Source organism: Polypterus senegalus, chromosome 3, assembly GCF_016835505.1.
Source record: "Polypterus senegalus isolate Bchr_013 chromosome 3, ASM1683550v1, whole genome shotgun sequence".
NCBI classification, from domain to species: Eukaryota; Metazoa; Chordata; class Cladistia; order Polypteriformes; family Polypteridae; genus Polypterus; species Polypterus senegalus.
In genome coordinates this window covers 20,703,916-20,717,566 of record NC_053156.1, presented here as the reverse complement: position 1 = coordinate 20,717,566, position 13,651 = coordinate 20,703,916, and the positions used below count along the sequence as shown (strand labels likewise).

The 13,651-nt window shown below is 41.1% G+C and overlaps 1 protein-coding gene across 3 annotated transcripts in view; it reads left to right on the top strand.

The window, feature by feature from the left end:
* The window catches only part of spryd3 (SPRY domain containing 3), a 154,932-nt gene extending 148,785 nt beyond the window's left edge, over window positions 1–6,147 (top strand). For all 3 annotated transcript variants that reach the window (XM_039746762.1, XM_039746761.1, XM_039746763.1), the window contains exon 11: window positions 4,396–6,147. In XM_039746762.1, the coding sequence (XP_039602696.1) occupies window positions 4,396–4,530 (135 nt within the window). In that variant the 3' untranslated portion in view covers window positions 4,531–6,147. The remainder of the gene's footprint in view (window positions 1–4,395) is intronic.
* Window positions 6,148–13,651: the final 7,504 nt, after the last annotated feature.

The window sequence follows — 13,651 nt, the reverse complement described above, 5'->3', positions numbered from 1 at the left end:
CTATCGTATCTGTTCAAGTTTTATTTAAATTTTAAATAGAAGGAATTTTTATTTAGTCGACAGAAATATCTTTGGTAGGATTGTAAGTTAAAAGGCATCATTGCATACATTTTTCTTCACCATACAAATATAAAGAGTAAATTCGCCTTACATTCCAACCAAAGATATTTGTGTCGACTAAATCAGGGGTGTCAAACTCAATTGCACAGGGGGCCAAAATCCAAAACACACTTTAGGTCGCGGGCCGAACAGGATAAACATTTATTGAACACACTAAAACTAAACTTTTAAAACTTTTAAAACTTAACTTTTTTGAACATAAATATGAATAAAAACAGACAGGAATATTATTCCGGAATAAATCAATTCAAACCTTAAATAACTTATAATATTTTGCTCTCCATAAAAATATATCCTGTCAAAATTATACAAATTCAAATATGAACATGGTGCATAACAAAACCTGGAAATATAAGTAAAATTTGTTCTTTTCATCAATAACAAATCAAATCATTCAGTTGTCTTTGCTCTTATGTCATTTTATCAGAGCTGGACGCCTGGCATCTTTTTTTTGGCCACAAGTTCGTTTCTGTTTGGTGTGAGGTTCTGTGTTGTGGAGATTCTCAGGATGGACTGCAGGTGCTCATCAGTGAGGCGACTCCTGTGTGCTGTTTTTTTAATCTTCATCACTGAGAAGAGCTTCTCACACAGATATGTGCTACCAAACATGCACAAGGTTCGAGCCGCATGTAGACGGAGCTGGAGCATTTCTGCGGGAATGGAGTGAATAAACTGTGCGTGCCCTGCAGTATCGTACTTTGCCTTCAGTGTGCAATTACACTGCAGCTTAATCACCTCCATCTGAATCTGCACAGGTGCAGTTTCCATATCGACGGCAAATGGGTTGCGAAACAACTCAAAATTCTTTTTTTGTTCTTCAAAGTCACCAAAGCGCTGTGCGAACTCAGTGCGCAGTGCGCTCAGTTTATCAGCAAAGTGCGTATTTGGGAACACCGTAGTGACGACTTGGTTTAACATTACTTGGTAATAGGGAAAGTGGGGCAAGTTGCACTGGTGCATTTGTGTCTCCCATAAAGGTAGCTTCACTTGAAATCACTTTGTGATTGTGCACAGGTTAAAACGTCTGCTGAAGTGTCAGATTCTTCTTTAACTCTTCTGCTTTCTATATCTTCTGCATTGCATTCAGGTCGTTCAGGTTATCTTGATGTTTTGTCTCATAGTGCCGTCTTAGATTAAATTCTGTAATTACAGCCACATTAGCTCCACAAATGAGACACACGGGTTTACCGGCAATGTCTGTAAACATATATTCAGCCTCCCATCAGTTTTTAAAGGCTCTATTTTCAGAATCAACTTTTCTCTTCGGCATCGTGTGGGCTAGCTTCGCAATAACTTGCAGCATTATAAACTAGACTTGATTAACGCGGTGAGTGTTCAGCAAGGCAGCTGAAGCGCTGCATTATGGGATCTGTAGTTTATTGTGTTACCAGCGCTTCATATTCCCGGGCCATTAATAACAATATATACAGTATATAAAATTATTTCGCGGGCCGGATATAATTACAGTTACAGTACTTGAGTTTGACACATATGGACTAAATAGAACTTGAAAAGATATATTTTTTCGAATGTGATCGCGCAATTCAGATTGAGTGTGACGCGTACTACAGTACATCGAGCCCGCGTGCTATTGTGGTTTCGCTTGCGTGCCTCAATAAGTCACCCTCCCCTCGCTCTTACTTTTTTACCGTTCATCTAATGAATACACTGAGTATGGCTTTACCAAAACAATCATTGATGGCGAATAAAGTATCCATTATTCATAAAGCTTCAATTGGTGATCTGTCTTTCTGCGTTAACCGCATATTTTTTCATACGTCTCAAACCAAGGGGGTGCGAAGGTAAAATTAATTGGGAAGCGCGCGTACATACTCAGTGCATCCCCTCTCGGGAATCGAACCTCGGACGTCCGCGCTAGAGGTGAAGTCTCTACCATTGCGCCACAGCGTGTGGTTTATCTATTTGAGCGTATGTAGATCCGGGTATATATACATATATATATATACCCGCGCTTCGTAGCGGAGAAGTAGTGTGTTAAAGAAGTTATGAAAAAGAAAAGGAAACATTTTAAAAATAACGTAACATGAGTGTCAATATACAGTATTTGTTTTGTGAGTGTTATGAGTGTTGCTGTCATCAAGGATTTGATTATTTCTTTCAATCAGGTTCGTATTTGTACGATGTGTTGTGTTCAAGTTACATTCCGTGTTTGTCAATCGTTGTAAAGATAACAGGTTTCATTCATCGATTCGTTTCTTACTGCATCAATAAACAGCTCGTCTTCCTCTTTATCTGAGATGTGACACACTGCATGCACGGGTTTTTTTTTACACTGTCTTCCTTTAGCGGGACATTGACTTTTTCCACCGTGTGCTTTGTTTCTGCAGTAGCTGCACTTATGAATATGCTTGTATGTATCAGACGCTTCATATTTTTTTGCTGCCTTCTCAATTGTGTAATTCGTTTTTTGTTCAGCACTCTTTGGAACTGTTGCTTTTTGTCTGTGCACTGCGTCAGTTCACGTGATCCGCTCGGTGTACATGCATCGAAGGTTTCCAGCTCCTGTATTTAATGTTAGCTAAGACCCGGCACTTAAAAGTTTCTCTCGCAGTTTCGCCGAGTTTGTGCCAAACACCACCCTGACCATCTCATCTTCCTCTGCATAAGCACAGTCCTTCACCCGTGAATATTTAGCGGCAGTGTTTCTATTGGATTGCCGTTGACGGATGGCCTTATATGGGCAGGCACTAAATTACGTGGGAGGCGTAACTCCGCCTCCCACGGGCATCGAGCAGAAGTCTATTATAGTATATGGACGAAAAAATAGGTTCCAATTATGACCATTATGTGTAGAATTTCGAAATGAAACCTGCCTAACTTTTGTAAGTAAGCTGTAAGGAATGAGCCTGCCAAATTTCAGCCTTCTACCTACACGGGAAGTTGAAGAATTAGCGATGAGTGAGTGAGTGAGTGAGTGAGGGCTTTGCCTTTTATTAGTATAGATTATTGTACTGTACATTTAATTACACACACACCCAGTTCTTACACACAACCACTAACCTATGAAGGCACAACCTCAGTAGGAGAGTCTTTAGGTGGTGCAGTATCTTCAGCAGGTGCATCATTGTCTTCTTCCGCTGAAGGAGTACTAGGAGTGTCCGGGTGCGCGGCTGAGGAACATCTTGATAGGCAGTTGCTGGCGCTGTCTTTTCATATGCGTGAGGAGGCTTTTGTAGGGTATTGCCTTCTTTGATCATATCCAGGAGTTTCACCTTCTCCTGGATAGTAAGCATCTTCCTCCAGTGCTTAGTTTTATTGTCAGAAGGCTTAGAAAAAGCAGCACGTTTAGGAACCATCGTGGGGCATAGATAAAAGTTCTCAGAAAGCACATGCGTAGTGACGTAAGCGTGTATGAGAAAAAATCGCGATAGAGTGAAGCCGCGAAAGTCGAAGCGTGATATAGCGAGGGATCACTGTATTTTATTTTATTTGATTTCGATTTGTTTGATTAGCACATGATTAGTGAGGATGACAACCTTGGGTCAAAAATTTGGTCTTCCTTATGTGACCCTGCAAGACTGTTAGTCACTTGTTTTCTAAAGGAACCAAATAACCTTTGGATTGGATACCATCATGAAAAATCCCTTCCATACCCTCCAGGATGCGCTCACTTGGAACACTTTTAGCCACTGGCTCATTCCACCACAGTGTGCTAAGAAGCCCCTCTAGGGGTCTTTTCTGCCCACTACTATCAGGCAATTCAGTGCTTCCACCCTATGTACTTGTTGAATTTATTTTTACATCTTTATTGTTTGATTGATTGGATGTATATTATCTGTCTTGCGAGTCTGTACTCTTGTTTTGTACATTTCTGCTGCTCTATGCATCTTAATTTCCCAGAGGGATTAATAAAGTTTTACCTAATCTAATCTAGCCTTTAACGTTAGACTACAAGAACTAGAATATGTATCACTTACATTGTAGTAACCAATAATCTGTCAAGCTGTGTGTTTCAAAGTCCCCGAGTCTGTGGAGGCCTTGTTTCAGGCTTGTACCAGGGCATTGCTTAGTCTCCATGCTCTTGTGTCTATTAATAAAATTAAATTGGTATCTGACTGACATAGCATTTGTAGGATAAGTTCAGCATTGAATATAAGATTCAAATTTTTTTGTTCAATGATAAACTGATGGGGACTTGATTTATTTGATTATAAATTGTGATACCAGCATGAGGGGGGAATGTGCAAGATTCTTTTTGGTTTTTTTTTTAAAAAGCTTATTGTTTATGACTTCTGTATTTTTCTTCTTCTCAAGGTGTTTTTTACACGGAATGGGAAAATTATAGGACGACGGGAAGCGGTAGTTCCAACAGGTGGGTTCTACCCTACCATTGGGATGCTGAGCAGCGGAGAAAAAGTCAAGGTGGATCTGCACCCTCTGAGTGGCTGAATTCTGCTGGCCATTCATTGGACCTTTCGGATGACAGCCAGGACTGTATTCAACACGCCCTTTCACCCCCACAATCCCCTCTTACCCCAGGAGTATTAAGAAATGCTACACAGAGCAGCCTGAGCAACTCAACCTCTTCGACTGCCCTTCTCCATTTTTTTTTTTTATTTTTTTATTTTTCATTCTTCACCTTGCTTAACGTGCTGAAGAAATTTGGGTTTGGGAAACATTATTGCCATTTCCTTGGTGTGAGCTTTCATTTAGTCTCCAAGAGGGGCCTGGCTTAATGCCACTACCTTGTATACAGATACACTAGTACGGTTGGGGTCCTTGAGTTTGACCGCTGCACATGAGGAAAGATTTATCGCCTGCTTCGACACAAATTTGATATTTTGCACACACGTCAGTGGTTTGATCCAGTTTCATACTGGCAAAACACTTTAAAAACTGTTATTGCCATCTTTCTGTACCTGTCAGACATGGCCTCTCCTTACCCTTGACACAAAAGTACTTACATACGAGGGCAGGCCTCTAAAGAAGCCACAGACAGCCAGTTTAATGCCTTCTCGTGGCGAGGCACTCAAGCTCCCCATGCTGGCATCTCCAGATGAGCCAGTGGTTTACAATTTTGTCAGAGTGCATGAGTTTGCATGGAATGAAGCCTTCCCCACAGCACTAATGAATGTCTTATTATGTATTAAAAAGTCTAACTGTACAAAATATTTAAATTTATCAATAAAGAAGGTTGATTCACACTGCAGCAGCCCTAACCCCCCACTCAAATTAGTAAATGCACCAGTGCAATGACAAAGGGACACCACAACTCATGACTGATTCAAAGCTTAACAAAACCCCCTAAGTTTCGTCTTGAAGGCTGGAGTGCTTGAGTGTACACAACTTCATGCAGCCCCTGGGCAATCCTGTAAGATACTGTAAAAATATAAAGTGCAAATCTACAAGCCATGGGGTAGCCACACAGGTTTAGATACTTTTTTTTTTTTTATTTTTTTTATTACCCCCCCTCCCAATTAGTGGCTAAAGAAGAAGCCCCTCAGTTCTGTGCAGCTGAATGTGTTCAATAACATGATGCCCACCTTCTGCAGGAGTGCACATTCTTGCACTGTCAATGTAGTGTTAGTGCCATCTTGTGTTGGTATCTGGTAATTGCAGCAGTGCAAGCTTCCAACAAAGTGTTTTCATCCTGGACTTTTCTGTTTTTGGGTAAAGCAGCATAGCCTTCCAGTCACTAGCCATTCAGGCAATCAGTCTGGTGCAGCTGATGATATATATATATATATATATATATATATATATATATATATATAATTTTTTTCTTTTCATCATTTGTTAGAAACTCTCCCCTCATTTTTATGTGATTTAAAATCAAAAAGCTGATTATGACAGAAAAAGAAATAAGATACTCAAATTTTCCCGATAGACAACGCTCCAAAGCGGGTGAAGTAATAAAGGAAGGACGCGTCTCAGTTTTGGCCCCCTGCAAAGATTGTGTTTTGTTTTATGGTAACCCCCGTGTTTATTATATACAGATGTACATACCTGAGATGTTTATATATGTTATTAAAGATGCTATTTCCATACACAGCTGCTTCTACAACCTCCCATGGCTTGTTGTATCTTTCGTCGTCCGCAGAGCGTGCTGACCAACAGGGACGTTTTTCAAGTCCTTCAGTTTTCTGTTGGTGAGCAGGGGTTCTAATGTGCTCTCCAAACATGGTAAAGTAAAGCCAAATGGGCTATGAAAACGAACTTCTTATTTATCCTCTTGATCTTTCATTTAAAATAGTATCACAAATCTATCCATTTAATAATTATAGACGTGGGAAAATTAGTTGGTACCCCTCCACACAAAAAAAAAAAACTTACAATTGTATCTGAAATACCTTGAAATTGACAAAAGTAATTGGCATCCGTCATTGTTTATTCTGTATGTCACAAAAATTAGTCCTTGCTTTAGAGTTTTGATTCGACAAAATATTTAAAATGAAAGCATAAATGAAAATGTCATGGACACAAATGATGGGACACTTAATCTAATACTTAGAGTTTACAATTACTGCAAACAAGCGATTCCTGGAGCTCTCCATGAGACTTCTGCACCTGTCCACAGGTAGTTTGGCCCACTTTTTCTGAGCAAACTTCTCCAGCTGGCTCAGGTTTGAAGGGGGTCTTCTCCAGACTGCCTGATAGGATTCAAATCAGGGCTCATAGAAGGCCGCTTCAAAATAGTCAAATGTTTTCTTTTGTAGCCATTCTTGGGTGCTTTCAGCTGTGTGTTTTGGGTCATCCTACTGTTGGAGGATCCATGACCTGCGGATGAGACGGAGCTTTGTGACACTGAGCAGCAGCAAGTTTCACTCCAGAATGTCCTGCTAGTCTTTGCTTGTTCCCCGCACAGAATCAAGGAACCCAATGCCGGATGCAGCAAAGCAGCCCCAAACATAACCGAGCCCCCTGTGTTTCATAATAGGTATGGTGTACTTTTCTTTGAAAGCTTCATTTTTTTTGGTTGTGCACACAAAGCTGAGGTGACTTTCTAAAACGCTCCTGTCTTGTCCCATCTGTCCAAAGGACATTCTCCTAGAAGCATTGTAGCTTGTCATTGTCAGTATAAATTTTGGCAAATTCCAGTCTGTTTTTTTTTATGTGGAATCCTTCCATTGAGCCCACTGACACAGCAATGGATGATATGTATGATCAGACACTCGTGAACCTTGACCTTGGAGTTCAGCTTCTAACTCTTTGAAAGTTGTCCTTTTTGCCTATCATTCTTCCTGTCCTCCTACCCGTTATGATGTCAGTTTTTCACTTGTGGCAGCAACCAAGGAAGTTTGCTACAGTCCCGTAGACCTTCACCTTCTTAATAATATTTGCAGCTGTTATCACAGGAACATCACGCTGCTTGGAGATGGTCTTCTAGCCTTGTCTCTCTATTATAAAAGAAAATCTTGAGACAAGACAAGATTATTGCCAAGGGATTTTTTTAAGTTGGTCTCAACCATTTCCAGTTGACGGCCAAGGCCAACGGTCCTCTCACCTCTCTTTCGTGTGAATGCTTTTGTCAGACACACTTCCTGAGCTCTGAGTTTTTCCTCATGTTAAGTCATTTATGAAAAGTCCTCAGTTTCATCCTTTAAAGAAGCTTTTCTGGATAGTATTTTTATCCATATAATCTATTCATTTCCAGTGGGACAAGATTAGTTGTACTGAAAATTGGTCAAACAATTCTGATATGTAAAATTTTAACAGACGACAAGAAAGGTAATGTAGTACATCTTCAGGAGATAACGTGAGACCACAGAGGAGATCTTGATATGCCATTCGTATTAAAACGTTTACAGTTTCCCATCAGAATAGCTTTTGCAAAGACATTTAACAAATCACAGGGGCAAACATTCGAAAAAGTTAGTTTATTTACTAGAGAGAAAGAAACAAAATTCACTCACGGGCAGTTATACGTTGCGTTCTCACAAAGTAAGTCCAAACACGGAATCAAAATTCAATGCGATATTAAAGAAAAGTTAATTCAAAAACTTGTTTTTACTGACGTTTCACAGTAAAAGTGTAAGTTTAAAAAGTATTTGTGTGTTAATTTCAAAGGCAAACAGAACGAAAACGTATAACTCAATGAATACCTCTAATGCAACATGGAACAATTTTCTTTCAATTTATTATGTTTGACTCATTTTTTTTTACCATTGTTTATTACTCACTGTAATGTAAAATAGTTCTATTATGCATATACAGGTGCTGGTCATCATATTAGAATATCATGACAAAGTTGATTTATTTCAGTAATTCCATTCAAAAAGTGAAACTTGTATATTAGATTCATTCATTACACACTGACTGATGTATTTCAAATGTTTATTTCTTTTAATTTTGATGATTATAACTGACAACTAATGAAAGTCCCAAATTCAGTATCTCAGAAAATCAGAATATTGTGAGAAGGTTCAATATTGAAGACACCTGGTGCCACACTCACTCTAATCAGCTAATGAACTCAAAACACCTGCAAAAGCCTTTAAATGGTCTCTCAGTCGAGTTCTGTAGGCTACACAATCAGGGGGAAGGACTGCTGACTTGACAGTTGTCCAAAAGATGACCATTGACACCTCGCACAAGGAGGGCAAGACACAAAAGGTCATTGCTAAAGAGACTGGCTGTTCCCAGAGCTCTGTGTCCAAGCACATTAATAGAGAGGCGAAGGGAAGGACAAGATGTGGTAGAAAAAAGTGTACAAGCAATAGGGATAACCGCTTGGACCCTGGAGAGGACTGTGAAACAAAACTGTGAGGGAGAATCACAAAGAGTGGACTGCAGCTGGAGTCAGTGCTTCAAGGACCACCACGCAAAGACGTATGCAAGACATACTTGAACAAGCCACTCTTGAACAAGAGACAGCTTATCAGAAGCGTCTCGACTGGGCTAAAGACAAAAAGGACTGGACTGCTGCTGAGTGGTCCAAAGTTATGTTCTCTGATGAAAGTCAATTTTGCATTTCCTTTGGAAATCAAGGTCCCAGAGTCTGGAGGAAGAGAGGAGAGGCACAGAATCCACGTTGCTTGAGGTCCAGTGTAAAGTTTCCACAGTTAGTGATGGTTTGGGGTGCCATGTCATCTGCTGGTGTTGGTTCATTGTGTTGAGGTCCAAGGTGAATGCAGCAGTCTACCAGGTAGTTTTAGAGCACTTCATGCTTCCTGCTGCTGACGAACTTTATGGAGATGCAGATTTCATTTTCCAACAGGACCCGGCACCTGCACACAGTGCCAAAACTACCAGTACCTGGTTTAAGGACCATGGTATCCCTGTTCTTGATTGGCCAGCATGTAGCGGTGCCACATAGTTAGTGTTTAAATGTCAGTTCTGTGCGTGTCTCGTTTCATTGTCCAATTGACTGTGTGTATGTGTATCAGTTTATGTTGTCCCCGTAAAGGAGGACGGATGATGGGAGGAGTTCACAACCGCTAATCTGGAAAGCACCTGTGTCAAATCAATCAATTACTGCCGTCACTGACTATTTAAGGAGAAAAGAAGGAGACGAAGGGGGAACTAGCACGAGAGAGAGAGAGAGGGAAAAAAAAAAAAAACAACAACCCCAACAACCAACCAACCAACCATTATCGCATTCACAACTACAACTTGCCTGCCGATTCATTTCATTGCGCTTTGATCCAGTTTGTTTTTCATTCATCCGGACTGCCTTTCAACCTGCTTGCCGCTGAAGACCCCGGGGTCGAATCATCATTCACCACACGCCGAGGAATCACGGTGAGGTTGTTCCAAACGCCGGGAAATACAAACACTACAATTGCCGCTAATCAGTATCCGTATTCAGGACATTTATTCACGTTCGGACTCAAGTTCACGATCATTCTGTTTGCTAGTCATTTGTCGTTTGTGTGGTGTGTGTTATATGTTACGTGGACAAGGGAGGGGATTTATATATATATATTTTCAGTTTTGCTTTGGCATTGTTGGGGTGGAGGAATATTTGGGTGTGCATGTGTCTTGTGGCGTGTCTTGTCTTATCTAATACATTTATTCCTGTTTAATTTTACATTCTGCCTACTGTGTCTTTGCATTTCAAACCGTCGATTGTGGGGAAAGTTTATCTGTGTAGGAGTACGGCTTGACAGGAAAGGTTTCTCAGTAAATTATCCAGGCCACAGGTCTTGGAGGTGTAGCTGCCGGCTGGGAACAAGGGGTCGGCCGTTACAAGCAAACTCACCTGACCATAACACCATGGAAACTCTATGGGGTATTGTGAAGAGGAAGATGCAATACGCCAGACCCAACAATTCAGAAGAGCTGAAGGCCACTATCAGAGCAACATGGGCTCTCGTAACACCTGAGCAGTGCCACAGACTGATCGACTCCATGCCACGCCACATTGCTGCAGTAATCCAAGCCAAAGGAGCCCCAACTAAATACTGAGTGCTGTACATGCTCATACTTTACATGTTCATACCTTTCAGTTGGCCAGCATTTCTAAAAATACTTTTTTTGCATCGGTCTTAATTGATATTCTAATTTTCTGAGATACTGAATTTGGGACTTTCATTAGTTGTCAGTTATAATCATCAAAATTAAAAGAAATAAACATTTGAAATACATCAGTCTGTGTGTAATGAATGAATCTAATATACAAGATTCACTTTTTGAATGGAATTACTGAAATAAATCCACTTTGTCGTGATATTCTAATTGTATGACCAGCACCTGTACAACATTTTGCATTAAATGAACAATCTGTTGTACATCCGTCCGCTTGCCCATACGTGAGTGGCAGAGCTGTGAAGTGGCTCGTGCGTAGCGCCTGCGAGGGAGCCCCCTAGTCTTTAAAGTACTTGTCGATCATTTTTTTTTCAGATCTCCTCAGACAATTCTCTCCTTTGCGTCCTCTGATTCGTGTTCAGTGTGGGACACAAGATGACATTAAATACCAGAGTGAGTGTGAAGAATCACGGGTTCCACCAAATGTGCTCAGGCCATTTTAGAAACCCTCTGTAGAGTAAGCAGGGCCTGACCTCTTGTCACAGTTGATTTGCTATATTCAAGGCGTGCGGGCATTTCATCGCTTTTTCAGGAGGTGTAAGGGGACCAACAAATTTGTCTACATATGTAAAAGAAAAAAAAAATTATTATTTAACAAATATTTTTTTCTCAAATACATGTGTGCTTCAATTAAATATATGTAGTACTTGGTGGCAATCCCCCTGTCTTCTCCTATAATGCATATTGAAACTGGAGAACACATGGCAAGCCCATTCCTCCATACAGAATCTCTCCGGGCCTTTCAGATTTTGACGTCCATACTTGTGGACTCTCCTGCTCTCCTCATCCATCCCATGGGTGTTCAAAGAGGTTTAGGGCAAGGGGCCGATTGATTTTATGGATGTGTGGATTTCAGGTGTGCTTTAAATCATTGTACTTGCCGGAAGATCCAGCTATGGTCCAGGTTCTTGGCACAGACACTCTGGTTTTAATATCTTCAATATCTGTTGATACTTGATAAAGTCCATGATGCCATGTATCCTACCTAACAAGCTCTCCTGGGACTTTGAAAGACAAACAGCCCCACAACATCAACGATCCACCGCCGACCTTCACAATGTGCTGTTATGAGGTACTTTTCTACAGACCTCTACACCAATGGCACCCCTCGTGTTTGATGCTCTATTTCCGTCTCGTGTGACCACAGCACTCGGCCCCTTTGAACCGTCCAGTAACGTCTGCAAATTGCCACCTCCTGAGTTTTTTGTTTGATGAGAGCAGAAGTTTGTTTTTCGGGTAACCCTCCGAAACAACGTGAGGTTCTGAAGGTGGTGTCTGATGGTCTTTATGGAGACTTTAAAAAGTTTAAAACCCAACTAACATCTGCAGATCTCCACTTGTAATCCCTTAGCATCTCCAATGTCTTTACACCTGCAAATTATTGTAGACATGTTGACATGGGCCTTTCCTTCCTTTAGCCATTTCCTGATTTTTGCAGCTTGACGACCTTTTTGTTGCATATCATTACTGTGTTTTTATTATATTACTGTTATGATGAGTGACTAAGAGAGTCCTGCCTGTGTGTCACCACATATCATGGAGGAGGTCATGGCTGGCTGGCTGACCATGTAAGTCAAATGAAGTGAACGTTAAAGATGAATGTGAAGAAATGTCCATGAGATTTGACCCACCTGAAGTTCTAGGGGCGTTGGGAATTGTGGCACACGTAAAGTATTTCCTTTATGATGATAATTTGTTTTCCTTTCAATTTTTTTGTTAGATTTTTGTTGCTATTTTGAGAGCGAGATCAGGAGGTTAACAATAAAGTGTTTTTCTCTTTTTTTAGAGCTTCCCTCCGGGTTAGGTGTCTGATGTCGTACCAGAGATGCCAGCACACAGGTTTGTAACAGGGTGGCCCATTTATATGGATACACCTTATTAAAATGGGAATGGTTGGTGATATTAACTTCCTGTCTGTGGCACATTAGTATATGTGAGGGGGATGGGTGGTGACCATGGTGGCCATTTTGAAGTCGGCCATTTTGGATCCAACTTTTGGTTTTTCAATAGGAAGAGGGTCATGTGACACATCAAACTTATTGGGAAATTCACAAGAAAAACAACGGTGTGCTTGGTTTTAACGTAACTTTATTCTTTCATGGGTTATTTACAAGTTTCTCTTTGTTTACAGCCATTGACATGTCGCAGAGGTTAACACGTGAGGAGCGGATAGAAATTGTGTTGATGTCTGGTGAACGCAGTAACCGGGTCATTGCCGCAGATTTCAATGCAAGACACCCTACGAGACCACCCATCTCCCATGCTACAGTTAGCAAACTGCTTGCTAAGTTTCGTGAAACTGGTTCAGTGTTGGATTTGCCAAAATGTGGACGCATGAAAACTGTCACTAATGAAGAAACATCAGTGGCTGTCCTAGCGTCATTCAGCAAGAGCCCACAGCGTAGCACTCGCCGCATGTCACTGGAGAGTGGCATTAGTCAAACATCCCTTTGGCGGATATTAGCTACTCACAACTTTTGGTTTTTCAATAGGAAGAGGGTCATGTGACACATCAAACTTATTGGGAATTTCACAAGCAAAACAATGGTGTGCTTGGTTTTAACGTAACTTTATTCTTTCATGGGTTATTTACACGTTTCTGACCACTTATAAAATGTGTTCAATGTGCTGCCCATTGTGTTGGATTGTCAATGCAACCCTCTTCTTCCACTCTTCACACAACACCGCAGGAGAAATGCTAGCACGGGCTTCCAGTATCCATAGTTTCAGGTGCTGCACATCTCGTATCTTCACAGCATAGACAATTTGCCTTCAGATGACCCCAAAGGTAAAAGTCTAAGGGGGTCATGTCGGGAGACCTTGGGGGGCCATTCAACTGGCCCACGACGACCAATCCACTTTCCAGGAAACTGTTCATCTAGGAATGCTCGGACCTGACACCCATAATGTGGTGGTGCACCATCTTGCTGGAACGTGCCAGCTTCAGTGCATAAAGAGGGAAACACATCATCATGTAGCAATTTCGCATATCCAGTGGCCTTGAGGTTTCCATCGATGAAGAATGGCCCCACTATCTTGTACC